Source organism: Aulonocara stuartgranti (genome assembly GCF_965226115.1).
Source record: "Aulonocara stuartgranti genome assembly, chromosome: 20".
NCBI classification, from domain to species: Eukaryota; Metazoa; Chordata; class Actinopteri; order Cichliformes; family Cichlidae; genus Aulonocara; species Aulonocara stuartgranti.
In genome coordinates, this window is record NC_138956.1 from 20,463,494 (window position 1) to 20,487,500 (window position 24,007).

The window sequence follows — 24,007 nt, forward strand, 5'->3', positions numbered from 1 at the left end:
TTCTAGGGGACCCTGGTTAGGAAACATTAAGCTACTATGATGTGTTAGTAATTTATAATGTTACAGATTACAGTTTTACAGTTTTAAAATGTGAAACTTTTATTTGTAATATTTATTCTTCAGCTTTATTATTTTTACTTTGTGTCGAGTAAACTATTTCTGTAGTTCTCCCACTTCTGTCTTTTAATAAATTCCTAGATTTGTGGACGGACAAACCCAAAGTAGGCTACCCGCTGTAACCGAACAGCTCAGCTCCCTTTGATGGAGAGAAATCTCCGCTCAGACCGCTTAAAATCTCATTTTCCTATATGATCTCCGATGATTGAGGAGCGGCAATGATCCCCCCCCTGTCCCTCTCTCTCTCCTACTCTGGCCCTCCTCCATGCCTCCTTTCCCCTCCCTCCCTCCCACACGCATTCATAGTCTACAGACCGACAGGCTGGGCGACCCCCCTCCCCCCCTTCCATCATTTTCCCATCCCTTACTCGCTTCCCTACAACAAATATGGCCGCGAAATCTGACGGTGCACCCGTCTCTCTCCGAAACGCAATCCCACCCGAGTGCCCCTCCAGGTCGGACCCGCGGCCTCCCCAGCGCCGTCCCGACGAGCAGCGCTATACCCTCTCGGACTGCTGCTGGACGCTGTGCGCCCTTCTGGTGTTCTTCGCGGACGGGGCCTCAGACCTGTGGCTGGCCGCGGACTACTACCTAAGGAAGTACTACCCGCAGTTTGTACTGACTCTGGTCTTTGTGATAGTCCCGTCCGTGGTCGTGCAAGTGTTGAGCTTCCGATGGTTCGCCTACGATTTCTCGGAAACCGTGGAAAGCGGCACTGCCGCGGCCGCCGTGGTGGCAGCGTCGGAGCGCGACATCAGCACCAAGGACAGCGGCGAGCGGGGCGCTGGCCGCTCTGCCGCGGCCGGGGTGCTGCCAGGGCCGGGCACCGGGGGAGGAGCCCGGGGATGCTGCAGAGTCTTCGTCTGGCTCTTCCAGGCTCTCATTCACATCTTTCAGCTGGCACAGGTCTGGAGGTAAGTCAGAACACTCAAAGCGTGATCTGAGCCAAGGGGGGACTACACATTGTGGCTGTGTGTGTGGGGGGGTCTTTCAAAGCACAGCATCACTCCCTGTAGTTATGAAACCTAATCATTCAGGGAGGACTGCGCCCAAAATGCCAGAATATCTTTTTGTATTGTTTGACGTCTTTCACGAGCATGGAAAGGCAGATTTAGACTCCACCCTTCCACTCCCCCAACCCCCTGGCTGGCTTCTAGGTCAATCATCTGTCTGAAAATCACCAACTCATCCACACCAATCCCCTTCAAATGAAGTAAAATGGGAGGAAAACAAGAAGGAAGAAAAATCCTCTTGTCTGTTCAGTAGGAGGAAGGAGCCTGACTGCTCAAGAAGAAGGATAATAGTCATAAATGTCAGGAGAGTTGCTTCACATTTACAGTGATACTTGCCTCTCTATCACTGTTTGGTGTATTTTTGGTTCCTACCTTGAGGCTCTGGCTCTTATGTTTGCAAAATCCATATTCTCAAACCTCCCAACAGTTTTTTCCCTTCGAGCCATGTTCATACCCAAACATGTTTAATTACTGGGCGCTAAAAACAAACCGGTGTACACTTTGGCATTGTTCTCAAATAGATGGCAGTAGGTCTGTAGGTCAGCTACTCAAGCAGTGATGGTGAGTCGGTGCTCAAGCTTGGAGTGCCCTGATAGGCTTTGACAGGTTTGAACTGCTGCCAGCCAGGAGGAGCCATTCATCCAAACTGTAGTAGGTGGACGGTTAGACAAAATTACATTCAAAGACAAGTTGTGTTTTGCAGACATGTCGGGCTGTTGTAGAAAGAAAGATGCAAATCAGTTGTTTGATTTATCCGTAGGCCTGCATAATCTCTGTCCTCTCTCGCTCTCGCTCTTCCTGCCTCTTTAGACAGCCCTATGGGTAATAACATATATTGATTCCTTATTTCCTCCTGGAGACTAGTGTGAGAGAGCGTGTCCTGGATCACATTAAAACATTGTGGCGGCACAGAATTACCGGTAATGCCATTAAAGCTGTGGTGCGTGCCCCGTTCATTGCCGTTCTGCTGCTGCTGCTCTCAGAGCAGCGTGTCTGCACATTAAGAGGATTACCGCTGTGTGTTTTACCCTCAGCTGTTAACTCAGGAATGAGCCGTCACTGATACACAATTAGTCAGGTGAACCGGGATCAATTTGGGCCGGCTACCAGAATTGAATGTCAGTGCGCTTGAGATGTGATACGGGCTCGTGTCACACACAGGGCGTGCGATGACACTGTTTGTGTGTGTGTGTGCGTCCTCTTGTGTGGCTGAGTCTTTGACCCTCGTTATTGCACATATGCTCTATTTTCCCAGTCTGTTCCATCCCAAGGCACGCTTTGTGTAGCAGGGACCAGAACAAAAAAAGGGTTACACAATCTCCCCTGTGGTTCAGTGGGCTTGTTGACATAGGGCTTCTCTGACCCTTCTCCCCGAGGCAATTACTGAGGCGATTATAGCATCAGTCCTCCGTGACAACCACCGGTGATTTTCCAACATGTAGATGCTCTGTAGCGATAATCGTTTACACTCTGTATATTTGCATAGTGCAAACACATTTGTGCAGAAATATGTGTGCTTTTCTGCAGCATCCTGTTTGGTACCTATACAAGGTCACTGCAGAACGAATGGAGGTGGGACTACATGTCAGCAAAAGCTCAAGAATTCAACAAAGGATTTGCAGCGAGCTCTTTTCTCCCTTCTAACCTTCAGCCTTGAAGGTTTTCTCTCCGCAGCTCCTCGTATTTTACTTTTTCTGAACTCCTTGGACTTATTTTATTTGAAGAGAGACTGGAGACAAGCTTCACACATTCCCCCCTCTGATGTCTGTACTAAAATTATAACCACAGAGCTGCTTAGTTCAGTTTCAGTTTAATCTAAATCCCAGTGGGGCAAGTAACCAGCTTTCTGGCAAGAAGTACTGACGGCTCCCAGAGTTTGGAATAATGAGTTATGACTTCTGAGAGTCTGTGTTTGATGTCCAAAAGTTTTTGAAGCACAGCATTAAAGCCTAATCTGCCTTTTCCATCTCACAAAAACTAATGCACCGCTGAAAGTTTCTGAAATATATCTGCCTCTGATACTCAGGTATGTCCACGCCTTGTATTTGGGCGTGCAGAGCCGCTGGCACGGAGACCCAGAGCGGCGTCACTACTATTGGCGCATGATGTTTGAGAGCGCTGATATCAGCATGCTTCGTCTTCTGGAGTCCTTTCTGAAGAGCGCCCCTCAGCTCGTGCTGCAGCTCACCATCATGATCCGGGCCAATCAAGTGCTGCCCCTTCAGGGTAAGTGCCCCCAAAACGACCAATCACCACAGCCATCATGCACATGATCACATCAGTCAGTCATGAGTCTGCAGCCCACACTGTACGCACGCTGTGAGCGATGAGTCACTTGAGCTCGCCTCAATCAGGCTCCCACTGAGATGAGGGAAGTGCATTTTCTTTCTGTGCTACATGGTGAGACAGTTAACTCACAGCCATTTCTATCCCATCTTACTCCTCTTGCCAAATCTCTGTCTCTCTTCCTCCCTCTTCTCCGCTCTCTCCCCAGGGCTTTCAGCTTCTGCCTCACTGATATCCCTCGCCTGGATGATCTCCTCCTACCAGAAAGTCCTGAGGGACTCCCGAGACGATAAGCTACCCATGACCTACAATGCAGTGATAGTTCAGATTCTGTGGCACTTATTTACCATCGGAGCTCGCACACTGGCGTTTGCCCTCTTTGCCTCCGTGTTCCAGCTTTACTTTGGCATCTTCATCGTGGCCCACTGGTGCATCATGACGTTTTGGATCATTCAAGGCGAAACGGACTTCTGCATGTCCAAATGGGAGGAAATCATCTATAACATGATGGTGGGTATTGTCTATATCTTCTGCTGGTTCAGCGTCAGAGAGGGGCGCACCTGCTGCAGGATGCTCATCTACAGTCTCACTGTGTTTGTTGAGAATGTGGCGCTCACCACCTTCTGGTACCTGTACCGCAGCACTGGCGAGCGCCAGAGTACCTTAGACTTTTACGCTGTCATGATGGTGTGCGTGGTGGCCAGCAGCTATGCTCTGGGCACCTTCTTCATGTTTGTGTATTACTGCCTGCTGCACCCTGACGGTGCAGTTTCAGGGTGGAGTTACATAGTGGAGAAGGAGGTGCCTGTGGAGGCTCTGGCCTCGCCAGCCTCCAGCCTCCCTCCTGACCTGGTAAGCAGCCCTCCCAGGACCCTTCAGAGAACTAAAGGGTCAGACAGAGAGCCGGGGATAGATGGGGATGTGTTTAAGGTGCGGCCACCTCGGGGAGCTCAGACCCCAGTGCCTCATCTCACACCCAGGACAGAGGGCCCCGTCATCCGGATAGACCTGCCCAGGAAGAAGTACCCCGCCTGGGACGCTCACTTCATCGACCGTCGGCTGCGTAAAACCATCCTGGTGCTCGAGAGTGCTGCCCCCGTTACACCGAGGATTCAGTACCGCTGCCTGAGCACTCCCAAAGAAGTGATGGAGTACGAAACCACCGTGTAATGCGCCGATGGTGCTGTGACTCAGCTTGTTCCTGTGTGGACATCCTGCCTTAAATAAAAATGGCAGGAGGATGACTCTCACTGAGTGGTCAGGTTTAACTCCACACTTACTTAACGGCTCTCTGTTCTGGCCACAAACAGCCACATCAGGGGATGGAGTGTTGCGTGTTTACTTTCTACATGGGGCAAGATTCTGCGATATTGTCTGGTGACGGTGCATATTTTGGTTTCTGTATCATTTCTCAGGTCAGGATGTGTTACAGAAAGATATGGAAGGTAGAGAGGATCACAGGCAGGCAGAGAAGAGGACCTGTTATCAGTCAGAGGCAGAAAGTCCTCCTCGGTGAAGGTGCTTCAGCAAATCCTCGTCAGGTGGTCGACAACAGAGACAAGCCTTCAACATGCATGATTATTTATGGCAGCTAAAACTCAAACATCACCGAGTGAGTAGGTAGACTCGCACTGCATTTTTAAACACCATCTTATGTAGACGCAGCACGGTTAGTGGTCTCCCGAATCACAATTTTCCATAGCTATTCACTCATGTTGAAGGAGTCTCTGAAAATGCTGTTTCTAATCCAAAGGGCACATCAAAAGCAACATTTGAGTTGAATGTAAAAACAGTTGAAAATGTGATTATTTGTGACAAGGCTTTGAGCATTTTCATGCTGTTAGTGGGATTGTCATCATTCCTGTGACACTATATTTGTTTTTTGTTTTTAAGGTAAGCTATGTGCGTGTTTACAAGCAATCTGTTATTTTGGGGACATGCCATCACTATTATAACAAGATGCACCTTCCTCCAGAATGTGTATGTACTGAACACTGCATTTTACAGGACTCAACAGCTGTATTTTCATACTGCATCCATCTTCCACAACAAAAACAAAACAGGACAGATGATACTTTACATGTAAAATACTGTAAAATGAAGAAGTTGTTGCAGAGGGACAGCACTGTCTGTATTTGTACTGTATTCATATTTTGTTGTCTGAACAGTGTTTTAAAAAATAGCTGCAGACTCCTAACAGAATAGCTTTGATATTACTGATGGTACAGGCATGTAGTACTTTTGGTAGCCCTTTATTTTGCCAGTCTGTGATTTCCTAATAATTTCCTCAAAAGCTTTTTAGGACTAGTTTTGTAGTTTGGCACAAGCAGATCAATAACATCCAGAGAAATTTTAGTGAACATATTAAAGCACAGCATTAAAATCACTTGTCTAACTCCTCTTCGCAGATCTTTTGGGTCTTATAGGGTGTGGGGCATACCCCCTGTTAATTGGGTGTGTGTTGACACATCACTCTAGAGCACAATCCTATTAGGATCTGGGAAATTTGGATGCTGGCGCTCCTCCTAGGGCTGTTTATTGTGTTCCTTGAAAATGAGAAAGGCCATGTTTGGTGCATGGTACATAGTCTGGTTTGAGGAAATCACTGCTACAGTAGCAGAGATGTGAACAGAGGCAAACAGACTGTTGTCTCTGTTCACAAAACAGACTCCTTTTGCGCTGTGTTGTGAAAGCCTATTGGCCGAGAGTCTCCCAAAGAATTAATTCTGCTGACGACAATCAGAAAGTGATGACAAAGCTTTTTGGTGCCATTCGTGGGCAGCTGAGAATCTTCAGCTTCACTTTTATATAAAGAGGAAAGAAAGAGAGCGCTTGGAGAAAACTAAGCAAAATCACAGGACCCTTGTAAATTGTGGAAATATTGTACTTATTACTTAAATCCAGAGTCGTTCTTCTTTTGTCTGTAAGGGGCAGATATTTGAAAAAGGGACTTTATTCTTTTGAGTAAAGCTCAAAGTTACATCCACGTGAATTCCAGTCCACCCGTTACAGTTTACAGTTTTTTTTAGTATATATAATTCATTCATTCTACGCTAATTATTGTAAACAGTGTTTTTGTATTTGTAGACAAATTGCCAACAGCTTTACACGTTTTGTTGACCTCCTGAAGGTTTTGGATGCATTCTTGTAAACTGTGCATGTGGAGACCGAAAGAAGGACTGGGTTTGCAGTCAACTATCACCTGAAGAGGATTTAGCTTTTTAGAAGCTTTTATTTTAAAGTCACCTGCGTAAAACAGTGATCAGTGCATGTAACTGGAACTCTTGGCCCAGATATCAGATATGAGTGAGCCCTTTTTTATTACAATTTACCCCAGTGTAATAGCAGTTTACAAATTCACCTAACAAATTAAAGCTTTCCAGTTCGGACCCTTGTGGTTGCGGGGCATCCAGCATATAAAATCTGCCAAATTAAACATGCAGCACTACCTCCTGTCACGAGTCACGACCCCGTGAATTAGGGAGCTGCTGAAAGTAGCACCACCCAAATTGAAATAATTGTTAAAAATGGACTGTTCAGCACAGTCCATTTTTAACTATAATTAGTGACAAATTACACTGAATTAAAGTCATTTTACATGAATCTTTTGAGGAAATTATTTTTAATTAATGGACTTATAAAATAAAGTTTTACCTTCCTTTCTTTTATCAGGGTTGTTTTTCTATAGAATAGTCACACAGGAGAGATTTTCTGACTTTTGTGTGTGCTAGTGTGTGTGTGTGTGTGTGTGTGTGTGCTAGTGTGTGTGTGTGTGTGTGTGCTAGTGTGTGTGTGTGTGTTTGCTAGTGTGTGTGTGTGTGTGTGTGTGCGCGCTCACATACCAGCATGTGTATGGGTGTATGTGGGAGAGTCCTGCCGTGTCCATTTAAATAATTTGAAGCTGTGTCTATGACAGTTTTGTTGTAAACACCGTCCTTTAAGCTGGTTTTTTCCCAGATGGCAGAAACAAAAGAGAAAAAAAAAAGACCACAGAGCACCTTTACCACGCCTGCTGCAGTCAAAGAAAAAAAAAGCCAGAGAGGCTTTGATTATGGTGCTAACTCAATCCATCAATAACAACCACACAATGTACCATAAAATGAGTTTGTTGTGGCAGGAGTTGGGTGGGGCTGTACCTCAAACACAAAAGCTAGAATCTAAAAGCCTTAAGCTGGTCATGCCAGACTGTTGCTGTTCAGAGCAAGAAAAAAAAGATGGAACAAGAAGGTGGAGATGATTTCATGATGTTGTTGTTGCTAAAATAAAGAGCAGTGTGTTTACCTGACTATCTGTTACTATCTTTTTGCATAGATAGAGGGTGAATGACTGTAATGAGTCGGAACAACAGGCTAGATGTAGGCAAACAAACATTGATTTTAGTCAACCAAAACATGATGACAGATAAAATTCTATCCATGTGCATGTTTCAACCTGCAGCATGTTGATAGAGGTTGATATTATCAAGACTCAAGACTTTTTTTTTTCTTTTTTTTTTACATTGATTTAATACTTCAGTCTTACAGTTGGTGGTGAGAAGTTTACATACACTTGTCACGGGCATCAATGTCACGGTAGTTTGAATGAACTCTACTAAGAAAAAAGGTCAATTATTCAGCCAGACTTATGGCAGAAGCAGGTTACAAAAAGTATTGATCGATTTGCAACTTTCTAAGAGATATTTGATCAAATGTTAGTGGAGGTGAGTGCATAAATTGAACCTGTATGTTTACTTTTAAGCCTGTTTGGATTAGAGAAAACCTGTGCACCCAATTCTTGTTTTTTTAAGTCCTTATAGATGTAAGCTGTACAACCATTCCACTCTGAAGAAAAATCACTTTAAAGAAATCAGCAAAAGCCCCAAATTACCACAAAATTCATGCCCATGATAAGTGTATGCAAACTTCTGAGCACAGCTGTAGATAGATACTTCAGAGGCAGATCGACAGATTGTTCTGATTAGATTGAGTCTTAATCCCATCTCTGCAGGGGATCAGTGGATTATCAGTACTAAAGTTGTCAGTACTACCCACATCTCCAAACATCAGCACAACACAATCTGCCCCCTCTTTGGCACGCTGCTTGCAGTGTAATTCCCTTAAATGGTGAAGGAAGGAAAGGACCTATTGATTGCTCCCACTCAGGAGATGGAAAAGCTTTCACACTTCAGTTTCTGTCTCGGAGAAACACTCACTACGAGACTATAAGTGTGGAACCAAAATGCAAATATTGTGCTAACCGTCCCATTAACTGTGCTTGCTGCAGTACAATGAGATAACAAGCAGCCGAGCTGTCTTTGATCTCACAATTACAGTCTCACGCTCCCACTGACTTGTTCACAAATGCTAAATAGGTGCTGCTGTAATTTTCTCAAAAGCCAAACAATGGTGTGAAAATATCACTTCAACATTTATTTCTCCTAATGAGTCACAACTGTAAAATCACAGGCAACCATACAAAGACGAGGAATTTTTTTTTACAGCTGTCAACGACATCCTGAGGAAAGCTATCTGGGGTGTGAACAAAATGAGGAGGAGGAGCGCTAAAGCGATGACAAGATCAACTGATATCTGATCTATCATAAATTAAAATTTAAAAAGTAAAGAAGAAATGGCAGAAACACCCTTCAACCATGTTACAAGCTTTAATGTTCAATAGTTTGTCCACCAGAGGGCACTGTGCAACTTGGTGCCATATGTTTAGAACACCACAAACACAAGAAACAGCTGATCTGGGCAGAGTGTAACTGAGTAATCCACGACTTGTGACAATAAAACAAAATTATTACATGGTTACCAGTTTTAAATGAAGTGTTAAAATGAACAATTTCCCCACAGCAACGGGGTTTGTCTCCACTATAGCCCCCTTTTTATTAGTACCTGGGTCAACTCGACACAGTTCACCACAGTTTTCGGAGTTTTCAATTAAGTCATAGTACCTGGTACCAGGTGCCTGTTTAGTACCTGCTTGGCTGGGGTTCCAAGCATACTGAGCAGGTACTAAAATGTGACATCATCAGACTCCATACCACCGATTTGCTGGTCAGTAGCGATGAGTCTTGAGAGGATCTCAAAAAAAATCAAAACCGCCATTTTTGAGGGAACAAGGGAAATGGCTACAAAAAACAAAGCCATGGTCCCCCAAGTCTAACGAAAACCACAGCTCGAGCAGCAGGCATATTCTTGCATCAACGTCCACCTTTGTTCTAGCATTCATGTCGCGTAATAATTATGGCACAGGATGCTCTGCAGCATTACTATGACGACAACCACACACACTAGGTGGTACTGGATTGTAATGAAAAACCAGTCGATCCGAGTTGAGTCGTGGCGATCCGTGGCGATACATGACCGATCTGTGCCGAGTCCATCCAAGTAGGTACTAATGGAAAAGGGGCTTATCGGGCTGGGGCTTTTCTTTGTGACTTTTGCATGTTTTCCCCATGTCACCCATTGTCTCTGGGTACTCCAGCCTTCTCCAAAAAACTTGCAGTTAGTGGGGTTAGGTGAATTGTCTTTCTGTATTAACTCTGCAACAGACAGTCAACTTGTCCAGGGGTCATCCAGCTAGGATAGACACCCCTGCAACCCTGAATTAGATAAGCATGAAAAAATGGTTAGGTTAGCAAGGACTCATAAATAATTACACGTAACATGTGTTAGAAAAATCTGTTTATTTTTGTGAATCTAGATGGAAAAATATCGACAGATATATGATATGTTAAATCAGAAAATATCGGCACTGGTATCAGTATCAGTCTTTAAAATTCCTGTATTGGGTCACGCTCTAATGCAGACACAATAATTAAGTAAAAGAATAATGAAATACTTGGATTTTATTCAACAGAAGTGAAACACAAACTTCTTAGATGGTCCGGCCCACACAGGAAGTCATAATGTTTGTTAAATAATTCAAACACAAAGGAGATATCCAGTTAAAAAGTGAGTCCTAGCAGACAGCTCCCAGCTACAGTTACTTGGGTCATCATTCATTCACCCACACGTCTTGAGTCATTCCCAGGCCAGATGAGATATGTAATGTCCCCAGTGAGTTCTGGCTTTACCCTGGGATCCTTTCCAGTTGGGTGTGCCTGAAAAAAACCCCAAAGGGAGGCATTCGTTCACCTATTAATCAAAGCAGGACTTTAGGCCATACTAGCATTCAAGTGGATGACTTATAAATAAGTGTGCAGTTGTTATCAATAGGAAAATGATCCAAAGAGAACAAAAGTGTTTTTGTGCAAGGCTGTCAACGTGCTTTGCTATAGCTAATGCTATAAAGTTGGACATTTTAAGATGGCAGTCTTTGGAGACTGATTCACTTTTGGAGTCAGCCTCAAGTTGAACCCTAGAGGAAGTGCAGTTTTTTGACACTGTTGCATTGGCTTCTTTCAGCTCCAGAGACTGCTGCTTGAATATAACACATCTAGAAAAAAATGTTTGCTTCCTTGTTGATTTTCAGACTTTCTTTTATGATAAAACACCAAAACATTTATAGAGCTTGAATGCTCAATAAGAGTGGAAAATTGCTAAATAAATGTCAATAAGTACATTATCAACATTTGTAGATTACACCAGCTTGACTGAATGTTTTAGGAATCGCATGTCCATAAATGGCCTATAGAATCTCTCAATCCAGCCAACATACATAAAAATCAAATAAAACTCCCAAATCAGTAAGATGCAGCGCTATGCTAAACACACAGAGGTAACTGACGGCAAAATTCTTTAACTCATTTAAACTGCAGTGTATTTCATCAGAGACCTATGCAGTGTTGCATATCAGACAACTAGCCAAATTGAAATTATTTAAATGCAACTGGAGCCTTTAGGTGGATCTGGCAATTCTATTCAGGCCCTTCGTTTAATATTATTAATAAAATTTGTTACCATGTTTTGATGTGAAAAAACACTCACCCACCTTTGATTACATTGAACACATTTTTTTTTTTTTAAAGAAGATTGTTAGATCAATTCATTAGTTGTTAGACCTTGATGCCCTCGGACTGAAAAATATTTATGCATATTCTGATTGATATAATTGATTAGTTGTCATATATAAAAGCCATTGAATATTTCCTTTGTTACTAGCCCCCTTCCCACTGTAACATTACAGCCAACCAGGTACAAGAAACTAGAATATTTTGGTGACTATATCCAATCCCCTATCAGTATTTACACGATTTAATTTGCATAATCACCCTCAAAGCCAATCAGCAAACAGAGAGGTGGGGCAAATATGCTCTTACCGGTTTCGCTTTGCCTTTTCGTTCAACTGCCACATTTCAAACTAGAATGGCGACCGCTCTCTGCGGTCTACAGTCCACTGGCAGTAAATCGGCAAAGACTCACCAAGACCAGCGCAGGAAAGCGAAGGACTCCCGGCGAAGACAGGCTGCTCTGCTGTTTCTCAGTAATATCTCACTCGACGGACGACCCCAGTGTCAACCTAGCGATGGAAATGTCGACCAGAAAGCCGCTGAGGAGCCCCAACCCAGGGACAGAGACTGCGGTGCCGCTGTTGTGCCCCAGCCGTCGGATAGTCAAGGACCTGTCGCCCAGGTGACAGACGTCGCCGCAAGCGGTAGTGGCTCATCCTCCAGTTTCCCAGGGGTGGTCGGTCCGGGTGGACCTTCTTTGGTAATGTCCGGGCCAGGTGCTGTTGGAGCTAACGAGGTATTTTTGGATAATACCAGTGCGGCCGAGACGCTAACCCCAGACACTCCTCTTTCTCCCGTCCCGACCGGACACCCGCACTGCTCCCGTGTCAAGTCAACGCCCGCCGCGCTCAGTCCCGTCGGTGCCGGTAATTCTCTGGATTCACGGCAGAGGTGAGCACATTAGTGATTTATGTGTCAACATGGGCCTTTAAACGGGGCTGCTGACTTCCGTAAGAGACGGCACCAGCTGGTATCTTCGGGGGAAGTCACTTTGATTTTAATGGGTTCCAGCATTTTCGGTATTATTAGCTATCAGTAGGTCTAAATGTTAAACACGAGCACTTAAATCAGGGTTATGTCTCTGTAATCTGGTCAAAAGTGTTCATTTGTGTCCTGAATTAAAACGATAATGTAACATGTTCTATATTCATGTCAGAAGTTGGGGAATTCCTTTGCTACGCCAGACAAAAACGATCAACAAAACATATGACATGACAAAACAGAAGCTGAAGTAAAATAAAGGAACCCATTTTTTTATGTATATGTATACAAAATATAATAATAAAAGTGTGAATATAATATAATCATAATCGCAACAGAAGTCTGTATTAAAAGCTATATGTAATACGAAGAGGAACAGAATGAATAAAAGTCTAAAGGTAATTTTTTAATTTCAATAGAACAAATAACGTGAAATAGCTCAGTGCATGAAATAAAGCACATTTTTTAACACTCTGTGGTGAAAATACTCCAAATAATTCGCCTTTACCTCCAAACCTATAAGGCAAAGAGATTTGTGATTACAGTGAAAGTCCTAACACGTGCACACTCTTTGTTTGGGTTATGTTGTGAAAGCATTATTAATTAAAGTGGTGTTTTAATCAGGCTGAGGAATGTCTCTGGCTCACCGGGACCCAAAGTGCCAAAGAAAGTCCACTTCATCAAGAGTATGAGGCAGTACGATACCCGAGGATCCAGGTGAGTCTCAGAGCAGTGTTTGTACACATATTTCCACCCAGATTTTAGCAGAGGAATGTAAAAAAATGCAGAAAAATCTGTTTAATTTTTAAATAGGCCTTAAATATAGCAGCGTTGTACTCCTCTGTAATAAGCTGCTTATCTGGTGCACAAGCTGCAGAGGAATAACAGGGATACAGCTGCAGAGTTGTGATTGCTAAAGTGAATTTAATCACCCCTGGAAGCTTAGCAAAAGCCAAAAGAGGTGCAGTGTGGAAATTTAACACCCCATTACGGCAACAGTAAGGTAACCCAGAGGGGGCCAGGGAAATGAAATGCCACACTGCTGGCAGCTGGTTGACCACAACAGCGAAAAAAGAAATATTCTGTCTGTAAACTTTGGCACAAACATGTCAAATAATTATTTTTTTTAATCGATTATCTTACTCCCCATTTGCCATCCAACATCCACTGTCTACTTCATATCCATCCCCACATGCATACATATGTGTGTTCAGTGTTTTCTGCTGGTGCGTGCAAACCAATGACAATCCCAAACTGTCCCACAGGTTTGGCTTTCTGTTTCAGTTTGAGGCAGACACACATTGCGTGTTACTTCCTGAGCTGAAGGGAAGCTCTCATTTAGAGTTTATACCATAAGGTAATTAGCACTAATAGAAGTCAGTGTTGTAATACTGTTCCCCCCCACCCCCAAGAGATTTGGTATCTCTCCGAGGGTCAGCCGGGCTGCGTGTTTACAGCTGAGTGTTGGCAGTGGCTGCTGACTGTATGTTATTGATGTTTTTTTTGTGGGGAGCTGTTTTTAGTACGTACTGGTTGTGGTGCTGCTCAGTAGATCAGTCTGTTTGTCTGCATTTCTGTCAGCACAGAGGAGTCCTCGTGAGTGTTTACTGTGTTTGCTGGTTGCCTGTTCCTGGTTTGAATGAATCCAGCTGTAGTTTCAGCCTCTTGTGTGTTACCAATACATTCGAGTTGCACAGAGGTTTATGCACTATATATAAGAAGAAACACAGAATCAGCTAATCTGAATTACAAACCCCAAAATACATAGAAGTTGGTCAATATGGCACTTTTTAGGTCGCCTTAATGTTTCTGCAACCCTCATATTGTACCAGAGATGGCTGAAAAATACATTTAAGGTCTGTTAAAGTTTGAGCATCGATATCTTGGGATATTATAATGTCAAGAGCAGAACCGCTCTAGTTATATGTATATGTATAAATATAAAGATTTGTGTAATGTAGAATAACAGAAACAAACCGTGCGTTGGATGTTTTATCTGTTTTCTCATATTTCACTGGAGAAAACTTTAGAAACTGTTTTTAGGGTGAACTTCTCAAAGGTCAAATCATCATGTGGGAAAGGTGGCAGCTGAAAATCATTCCACTGAAAATCAATCAGTGGCTCCCACCTGACTCCCTCATAACCAGCTGTAAAATAGAACGAAAATCACCAATATTCAGAGTTATGGACTCGCAAAGTATAGAAGTGTGGGTCTATTAGCCAAAGGCTTAGGCTTCAGACTACCAATACATGTTTCAGTCATTTTTTTCCCAATGCTGGCTCTATGAGATGTCACTGAGAGCAGATATCTCTCTACTCACATGGATCTTGCCTTTCAAACACTCTCATTTACTAGGGGCAACCATTCAGAAGAATGCTGTCTCACAGGGAGCTAAATCAGCTTGTTTCAGTAAGATAAATAGGGATTATTTTCAACTGTGAATCACACAAAGCGCTCTAGTAGAGCCTAAGGACAAAATATGGAGCTGGAAATGAGCAGAACACGTCCTCTTTAAAATATTAATTGAATATTTGCAGAGTTGCTGTTATTAAAGCAAAGAAAACGCTCTCCGTATTGGCATACCTGTGGTTTTTATGCCCTGAAAAAACGGATTGTGATCCAGATTTTATGAATACCTCTGTGACTTGAATGTAATGGTTCCCGCCTCCTGCTTTAGGTTGTTGTCGAGAGCTGTGTAGCTTTAGTACTGACAAGCGCAGAAGCGGCTGTGTGACTGATTTTGCCGTCGCTGCAGCTGATGAGTGTTCGTGTACCTGCAGAGTAGTGGTGACTGTAGCTGTTGCTTGTAGACTGACACACCATCTGTTTTGTCTGCCTGTACTTGTTGTGTCCTGCAGGATCATGCTGATTTGTGCCAAGCGGTCGCTTTACGCTGCTTTCTCAGTGCTGCCCTATGGAGAGAGTTCAAATATCAGGTACAAAGAAAGCACCATCCCAAGCAGAGAGCACCCATCCTTCACTTTTATGTTTCCATCCTCCTCCTGTTTGATCCATATCATTCTCAAAAGGGCAGCGAGTGTGCAGGAGTGGGTGGAACGGTCACATAAATGTGTCTTTTCATGAACAGTGACCCTAAGCTGGAGGCTCAGAGGCAAAGACTCTCCTCGGTGGTGGCTGCTGATCTGCTTCCTTCTCTGGAAGGTGTGGAGATGGGTGCCTGTGGAAAGGTGAGTGCCAGTCTGATGTACTGCGATACCTACAGTATACACACGATTGAAGCTCTGCTTGTGCTGTGACTCATACTCATCTGAGACTAGCACACTGTAACTTGCCACTGAAGATTGTGCACTATATTAAAAACATACCAGACATTGAGTAGATCACTAGATCAGAGGTGGACACATTTTTATTTTCCAGAGCACTTTATTAACTAAATTATGTAAACTCCATGAAACTGGTAGACATATCAGGTTATTTTTTCTGGGTGAAAGTGTTTCCTGCACATAAAGAAATTTTTTTCCTCCATATGGAAAAAAGGGCTGCAACTTTGTGTTTTAATGTGAAGAATTTTGCCTGACTCAAAATGAGCTTAAATTGGGTGACCATGCATATAAGCACAGTGCATGTTTACTGCTAATTCTGGATATTTGATAAACATAAAAATCTGTTTTATGCTTGAGTAAATGAGCGCTCTAGCTGTTAAACCTGAATAAATATCAGGTCAGAGTCATTACAGTCAGTTGCCTCGAGATTCATGAACATAGTGCTGCCTTGTATTGATTTTTAATTTATTTCATTTATTTATGTATTTTTGGGACTGGGAGTGGACGTCGGGGACCAAACTGTGATGATTTGCAGGCGGCTTCTATCCTTCGAGCTGTACTTTGCTCATCTGTGCAGTATATTCAGAGTTTGTCAAAACTGGATTGCCCTTTTTGGGGGGGAATTGGACGAGCAGATTGTTGTTTGGTTTCTTTGTGTTTGTTTGTTTTTATTGTAACTAAATATACTGATGAAAAGGTAGATACTTGACTGTCTCGTTATTCCTCAGACGGTGTCCTACGCTCAGTTTCTTTATCCAACCAATGCCTTGGTGAGACAAAAGAGCGGTGGCAGCAGCAGCGGTGGTCCACCAGATAACTGCACAGCCCAGACCCCTCAGTCACGTTTCCGAGGCAACGGGCAGAAGGGCTTCACCCCTGCTCGTCTGAACAACAGCGCGGCACAGGACCCATGTATGAAGCTTACAGATGTGTGCCTGCATCTTGATCCTAACTGACCGGAGCCGTAATTATTCACTCATTTGTGTGTGTGTGTGTGTGTGTGTGTGTGTGTGTGTGTTTTGATTTCAGATGTGGAGGAGGTGGTGGAATATGACCCCAACCTGCTCAGTGACCCTCAGTGGCCCTGCGGGAGACACAAGCGGGTTCTCATATTTGCATCATACGTGGTGAGTGAGGCTGCAGCTCTTACTTTCATTATCAGCTAGTCGGGGAGTTATTTATCAGATCGCAGCAGATGAAACCAAGCAAAACAAAAAGAAACTCGGGGGGGGTTCATCTTACAAGCTAACTTATAAACACAGGTTTATAATAGAGGTGGTGTTCGTTCATCATCGGTTCGTCTGTGGTGTTGTTTTTGCCATCAAAACTCAACTAATTTTAACTGAGGAAATAGCATCCATGTCTCATTCACATTTTGTGTTTTATACCAGACCTCAGTGCAACTCACCAGTTCATCCACTCTGAAATAAGGCATTTACCACCCCTCCTGCTTCCCTTTAAGCCATCTTCATTCTTATTGGCTGTCCTTCCTCTGGTGGGTGGGCCAGAGGTGTTAATATTGGAAATCTTTGGAGAATTCTCTGCAAATTTGGCTGTAGGAGTCCCAGGAGGAAAAAAACGCTCATAAAAACTTTTTAAGTGTTTCTTTTTTTTAATCAGCTTAGACCTGTGATAGTTATAATTGCATTTTTATGTCCCTATCCCCACTGAAATTATAGGAACTTTAGATAATGCTTAAAAGTAAGTTCCCAGAGGAGTTCCAAGGCTGAGTGCCTGTTTTAGCAAACTAGAGATATTCTCTCCCTTGGACATCATATAAAAAACCTTCTGAGCATACACCACCTTGTTCCATTAAATCATCTGCAGCATGTGACAGAAACTAAAAGGTCCAAAATCTAAAAATGTTCAGCTGATAACCTCATAGCAGTTACAAACGAGAGCAAATGCTGACTGGAGCTGAGGCTGTTAAATGTTTAACTCTGTATCTGTATTGCTGGGGATGAGAGAAACCTGATTTTTACAGTGAGGTTTGTCCTCGAAGGAGGCGCTTTCTCTGCCATGTGAATGGATAACCAGGTTACTAATAAACCTTTCCACAAATGCAATACAAAAGACTGCAGACATGGAAAGTAACAGTGGAGCAAACACAGAATGACAACACAGAAAAGTAAATGTTTGTGTGCACGTTTGTTCTTACGACTCAATCCAAAACTCCCAGATGTCTGCAGAAGTCTCCCAAAGCATTTCTTACTTAAAAAAAGCATCAGAGGATATAAAAAAAAATCCAAAATAGTTTCCCTCATGTTTTTGTATCAGATTCCAGTCTGCCACAAGTCATTTCACATCCAAAAACTTGAAATGGGATTGTTGCAGCAGTGGATTGTGTTTGCAGGAGGCTGCTCAATATGTTTTTGTGCAGTTTCATTCAGCACCACCACACCCAGAGCAAACACTGTACATGCTGCTAGCTATAGAAGCTAACCCGCCTGTTAGTTTCTAACAAGAGATGACTTCTGCAAATAGCTACATAAATAAACTTGGATCCAGGTGGGGCTCAGTTGATGAATTTGTTATTAATCTTTGCTGGAAAGTAATGAAAAATATATATACAATGAGAAATGATTCAAGGCACGGCTGTTCCTCTGGTTTTCCATGACGCTGTGGGCCATGATTGTACACAGTGTTACATATTTTAAAAAAAGTCATGTCTGGAAAATTTTTTTATTTTAATAGAGTTAATATATTCACTGAAGCATGCAAAATGCTACCTTCATAATATAGTTACAGAGTTACAGGCCCTCAGATTAGACACAGAGTGGTTGAGATTTGGCATTTTATTATTTTTATTTACCTTTTTTAAGTATATTTGAGCCCCATGACTTCATAAATACAGTAGATATCTACATGAAAAATCTCAAAGCAGAAAAAAACAATCACGTTGTTTAATTATACCAACACAGAGGGAATCACGACTAGGAGATCAACCTGACACTTAAAAAGAAGACATTTCATGTGACATAACCTATTATTGGCCAATTATCAATCCCATGATATGACCGTGAGATGACCCTGAAAGTCTACCCAAAATGCACTTTTTAAAGTGTTCTTCAGTAAATTATTAGAAACCAGATCAAACATCCAGGGTACCAATGCTTGTTTCTGTTCTCAGCATCACAGATATTAAGTTGCTATTAGCAAAACTAACACCAGACTTATAATCACATTGGCTAAAATATCATGCACCTTGAATTATTTATTTATTGTAATTTTCAGTAGTTTCCAGGAAAAAGTATTAATGAATGTATGAAATGACCCCCACTTGGAGTCAGATGAGGGATCCTGAGAGGGTCAGCTGATTTTATCTTATTCTGTTTGTTTTTTTTTTGTTTTTTTTTTTAATTGAATGACCCACGTTTAATTTTATATATAAGGGCAGATGTTATACTGACAGGACTGCACAGATTCATGTTAAAGTTTTTTTTCATGTGACTGGAGACATGATGATACACAGGTCATAAATATCCCCACACTTTCATTTTAGTCTCTAAAGCTTGGCTGCTGGAAGTTTAATATGACGGTAAATGTATGACAGTCAAAAAAAGCACAACAGGGCTTCTTTGATAGTCTTAAAATGAGCTTGATGAGTCGTACAGAAGCTCAAAGTGTAGACGACTGTGATGGAAAAGCTCCCGTCCTCTCACTCTCTGCTCTGTTATGTGTCCTCAGGCTTACAGTAACCATGTTTTCTACAGCAGGTGTGAACTTTTCTCCGTGTCCTCTGTGACCGAGTTTCTCTGAGTTTCCCTGGTTCTTTGTCTCGCCCCATCTGTCCTCCTTTGTTTCAGAAATCAGGACAGGCCAGTTTCATTTGCCTTGTAAATTGTTGTAAAGCAGTTCTGCAGTCATGTTGAAGAGTAAATAAACCCTTTATCTCCAGCTCACATGATTTTATTGTTCCTCAGCTGACTGCGTCACTCGTCTCTGACCTCCAGCATGAGTGTGCTGGTGAAGCAGTCCTTATCAACACAAGCAAAGCTGAAACGCTTTACTGCGGCTGTTATTCCTGGCAGTTCCATATTGACACGGCGGTTTTGTTTTTCCATCTCTGCAGACGACGGTCATTGAATACGTGAAACCATCTGACCTGAAGAAGGACATGAATGAGACTTTCAAGGAGAAGTTTCCCCACATTAAACTGACACTGAGCAAGATAAGAAGGTGCAGATTTCTCACATTCCTCTCTGCTTTTCAGAGTTTGAGCCTTTTAAAGATTCGGCCTCGGTCTGTAATCTGGTTCAGAGTGTACACACAATACGCCCTTCTTAGAAAACTGATGACTGTGACTTCTCACCTCCTCTAGCCTGAAGAGAGAGATGAGGGCCGTGAGCGAGGAGTGCGGCCTCCAGCCGGTGACCATAGCAATGGCTTTTGTTTACTTTGAGAAGCTGGTGCTGCAGGGACGCCTCAACAAGCAGAACAGGAAGCTGGTGGCGGCGGCGTGCGTGCTGCTGGCTGCAAAGATCAGCAGCGATCTGAGAAAGCCAGAAGTTAAACAGCTGATTGATGTGAGTAAAGTTTCCACTCAGAAAACAAAACAGGATGTGTTTAAATGTAACTACCTACCTTTCTCTGCTCATACGAGAGCAGTAACTAGTGTGCAGTGTAGTGCTAAAACCAGACTTTAACTGACCCACAATCATATAATGCAGTGCATTCTTCAGGACCAACAGTTGGGAGAAACAGAACAGTTTTTACAATAATATAAACTCAGCTCTGCAGAACATCTGCAGTCTCAAAAAAGACTAAAACCTGTAGATTTTCTTTCACTTAGTTTTTCTAAACTCTTAATTTTCATTTGAGTTAACGAAAATGTTTTATAATAGCGAGTTTTAAGTCAACTGTGATAATCGTGGTCTGCATACTGCCAGCTTTCAGTTTAACTTTTTATTAACGTAAGCTAGCTGTGGATAGCAGCTGAAAACTGTTATGACTTCTATTGTCATTTTTAACTGTAAGAAGAAACTAATCATTAGTGAAGGTTCAGTTCACTACATTTACTTTACAGGTGGTGAACGGGCCTGCGGGTCCAGTCAGCTGGACCCAAGAACCTTTTCACTGGTTTGGTGTAATAACAGGCATGTAGTGCCATTAAACTTAAAAAAAAATGAAGAAACGTGCACTGCTCTCAAAAAACCCAACACATTTTAAAACCTTATTCGGTGTAAAGTCGACAAACTAAGTCTCGACTGTGGAGGCAGAATTGTTGAAGTAACTTTAGGTTTAACCCTGTTCTCAGTGTTACATGTTTGGCTCATGTCTTACTGTTATTCCCAAGATCAGTACGTACAAAATCTACGCCTACCAGCCAAAAAGTTCTTTGGAAAATGGTGTCGCCTTTCATGGAAGATCAGACCTCAGTTCAAACATAGGCTCCTAATTTTTCCTGTTAGCAGAGGGTCATTTTAAAACACTTTTATCTTTCTGTGAACCTTAATACTGTGAAATAGGGCAACTAAATCTTGCACTTACTGACCTTTTATATGAATTTTTCAAGGAGGCTAGTTTGAATCCTGTCTTTCTATTTGATCTGAGAGAACAGTGCTGAAACTGTCTCAGTGTCACTGTTTTAGGAACACATCACTGTGTCGATGCTTATAAAATATGCATCCAACAGGAGGAAAGGCGAGGAATAAATCTGTTTTTTGATTGATGCTCAACAGAAAGAGATCTAAAGCTGTGCACTGAGGTCCGCAAACTGTTTGTTAGAGATCTGATTGGTCAGTAATTGGTGGTTTCTTACATGCTGAACTCTTATGTTGAACAAAATATGCTTAAAAATAAGTTACCATGACAATGAACCACCTTCATAACACTAAAGAAAACTCAGGGTTGAACCTGAAGTTAGCTTAATAATATGGAGTCCTGCTTCATGGTGCAGGTCTATTTAATAACAAAAAAAGAAAGAAAAAGATATCACAGATCATTTAAGTCAACTGTTGGCATGGACAAAGCAACAGGACAAATCATCATCATCACCACCTGTTTCTTCCTCTGCTTTTTCTCTCCGTGGACGAGCAGAAGCTGGAGGAGCGTTTCCGCATAAACAGACGCGAACTGATTCCTCTGGAGTTCCCGGTACTGGTTGCCTTGGAGATGGGACTATATCTCCCCGAGAGCAAGGTCATGCCGCACTACCGAAGGCTGGTACAGCAAGGTTAGACCAGACGTGGCGGAGTAGGACGTGCACATGTGTGGCGTGTCGACCAGTTTATAAGCTGTGGTGTTTGAAATAAATACTTGTGGTACTATTTATTGTTGCTGTACATTAACTAGGTTACACTCAGACTTGATGGCATGTGTTTCTCTCCCTGAATGTCTTTTTGTAGGTGTGACGTTCTCATGTTGATCCAGTCATGAGCTCTATGTTAGAGATGTTCACTGAGCACATTAATGGTGCTTTTATTTTGGTTTCTTGTGGGTTTTTAGGATGCCACCCTGTTTTAACGTCTTTGTAAAGGTAACTCATGTGCACCTTTCTTGTTACTATACAGCCTGTATAGTATTTATTGTAAAAGACATATTGCTGATTTCTTTTTTCTTTTTTAAATGCCTTGTAAACCCACTGTGACGCTGAAGCATTTTTAGCAATGAGCCTGAAACATGACACTGTAGATCGTAAGTGGGAAACATCTTTTCGGGGAGAAGTGGCCTTTAATTTGTTTACGTCCATTCGATATTTGTACTATGTCTCACAATTATCCAGCCAAACTCTCGTATTTACCGCGAATAGTAAGAAAACATCAGACTCCTGTGGCAGCTCTGTGTTCTGACTTTGGTGTTGGTCGTGCTTGTATCCAGTATTTCCACTGTGCTGTGGTGTCACATGCAGAGAAACAGGATGATGGAAGTTTCTTATTTATAGTAAACATTTTTTTTCCTCTTGTTGTTTTTGTTTCGTGTCATTACCCAGGGATATGTTTTGTAAAATGCACTGGTTAGTTATCTTTTAATTCTCAGGAATTCTTACTTTTTCTTTTCTTTTTTGGTGCAGTCACACTATGGAAAAAGGGTTGGAACAAACTATGTAAAATGACCTTGAGAACGTTGCGTCAAAGACATTTTTCAGGCTTGCAGTCACTCAGTTTCAGTCTTCAAAGAAACTTTGAGTTGCAAGCAGTCTGTTAGCAAATGAATGATGTTAATTATATGCAATCAGTTTGTGATAATGTGGGAATTAACTATCTGTTGGATCTACACAAAAATTCACATGAACTGTTTTTATTTAGAATCCAACCAGGATCGCGTAGATTTAAAGGATGTAGTTGCGTGTCCTGTTCCACTCACTGGTGCAAAATGACTCTGCCAACATGTTGCAATCAGTCTGTGTGTTTGCAAATAATTCCTGTCTCACTGGTAAACCTCGAGCGAGTCTAAATTTAGAGACTTGCTACTTTAGAAAAGGTGACCTGCAGTTGAAAGCGGTGGCCCAGATGTTGAGGGTGTAGCGCGCCGAACCTCTCTCCAAAAGCTGAACATCGGAGGTTGTCAACCTATTTTACTCTAGTGCGACTGAGCCGTTAATCTTTTGTAAAGTCAAACCCAAAGACGCCGTAGCGATCATCACTGGAAGATTGTGGTGTTTTCATTGTGACTCCATGAATAGATGAACCGGACGGTAGAAACACGTCAAGTACAGACAAAAAGTGCCTGAAATCACAGCGGCAGTGAAATTGTTAATGATCGAAGTGACATTTCTTTGTCTTTCTGTGGTTGATCTTTAAATGTTGGTCTTGTCTGGGAAAGATAATCTGTCTTCTTACTTAATGGTGATTCAGTTTACTGTGTTTGCCTGATGTGATTAAATTTAAAAAAGTGTTCAAAATAACCGATGTGCAGAAAATGTACGGTTGTTGTCGAATTGTTGGATGATCATTGTGTGTTTACACTGTTCCGTAAAATGAATGTTTTTAAAATATATTTTAAGACACTGAAAAATTAAGTTTGACTTGTCTTCTTGGCTACTAAAACAAAAACAGTCAGACACTAACAAGTGTTTCTATTATTTTTACTGTTCCCTCATGTTTGGACAGGATAGGCTAGTAGCTGACATGCAGGTGGAGTACATGTTCACCCAGTTACATCAGTAGATATTAATTCAACACAGCACTATCAGCTGAGAGTCACACTTTCCACTACATCAACCACAATCTTTACCCTTGAGGTGTGGCGGGAATAAAACGGCAGCTAAGCAGCAAAATAAATACATTAAATAATAATATTTCTTAAAAGAGCGCTCAGTCCAGACTCATGTCTTCATCGTCGTCTTTCTTGTCTTTGGAGTCGCCGTCTTGATCAGACTTTGTCTCCGTCTCCATGGCTTTAGCAAAAGCCTCCACATCTGGAAAGAATAAAGGAGCAGAATTCAAAG

General features: G+C 42.3%; 3 protein-coding genes across 3 annotated transcripts in view; 2 read left to right on the plus strand and 1 right to left on the minus strand.

The window, feature by feature from the left end:
• Nucleotides 1–379: 379 nt before the first annotated feature.
• Nucleotides 380–4,923, plus strand: xkr7a (XK related 7a). Its single transcript, XM_082518863.1, has 3 exons — nt 380–1,031; nt 3,157–3,356; nt 3,625–4,923. The coding sequence occupies exons 1-3, from the start codon at nt 505–507 to the stop codon at nt 4,584–4,586; spliced, it is 1,689 nt and encodes a 562-aa protein (XP_082374989.1). The 5' UTR covers nt 380–504; the 3' UTR covers nt 4,587–4,923.
• A 6,565-nt stretch (nt 4,924–11,488) lies between these two features.
• Nucleotides 11,489–23,578, plus strand: cables2a (Cdk5 and Abl enzyme substrate 2a). Its single transcript, XM_082518453.1, has 9 exons — nt 11,489–12,243; nt 12,958–13,050; nt 15,193–15,270; nt 15,423–15,522; nt 16,347–16,530; nt 16,648–16,745; nt 19,691–19,797; nt 19,940–20,144; nt 21,658–23,578. The coding sequence occupies exons 1-9, from the start codon at nt 11,708–11,710 to the stop codon at nt 21,796–21,798; spliced, it is 1,542 nt and encodes a 513-aa protein (XP_082374579.1). The 5' UTR covers nt 11,489–11,707; the 3' UTR covers nt 21,799–23,578.
• Nucleotides 23,579–23,628: 50 nt separating this feature from the next.
• Nucleotides 23,629–24,007, minus strand: part of LOC309696927 (proteasomal ubiquitin receptor ADRM1-like) — a gene marked incomplete at its 3' end in the record, with an annotated part of 12,532 nt that continues 12,153 nt past the window's right edge. Inside the window, exon 10 of the mRNA XM_082518455.1 lies at nt 23,629–23,977. Within this exon, the coding sequence (XP_082374581.1) occupies nt 23,874–23,977 (104 nt within the window). The remainder of the gene's footprint in view (nt 23,978–24,007) is intronic.

Coding starts and splice junctions, on each gene's coding strand:
- cables2a (XM_082518453.1), top strand. CDS start 11,708: ATGGCGACCGCTCTCTGCGGTCTACAGTCCACTGGCAGTAAATCGGCA. Junction 16,746..19,690: donor TCATATTTGCATCATACGTG/GTGAGTGAGGCT, acceptor CCATCTCTGCAG/ACGACGGTCATTGAATACGT. Junction 20,145..21,657: donor AAGTTAAACAGCTGATTGAT/GTGAGTAAAGTT, acceptor GTGGACGAGCAG/AAGCTGGAGGAGCGTTTCCG.
- xkr7a (XM_082518863.1), top strand. CDS start 505: ATGGCCGCGAAATCTGACGGTGCACCCGTCTCTCTCCGAAACGCAATC. Junction 1,032..3,156: donor CAGCTGGCACAGGTCTGGAG/GTAAGTCAGAAC, acceptor TCTGATACTCAG/GTATGTCCACGCCTTGTATT. Junction 3,357..3,624: donor TCAAGTGCTGCCCCTTCAGG/GTAAGTGCCCCC, acceptor CTCTCTCCCCAG/GGCTTTCAGCTTCTGCCTCA.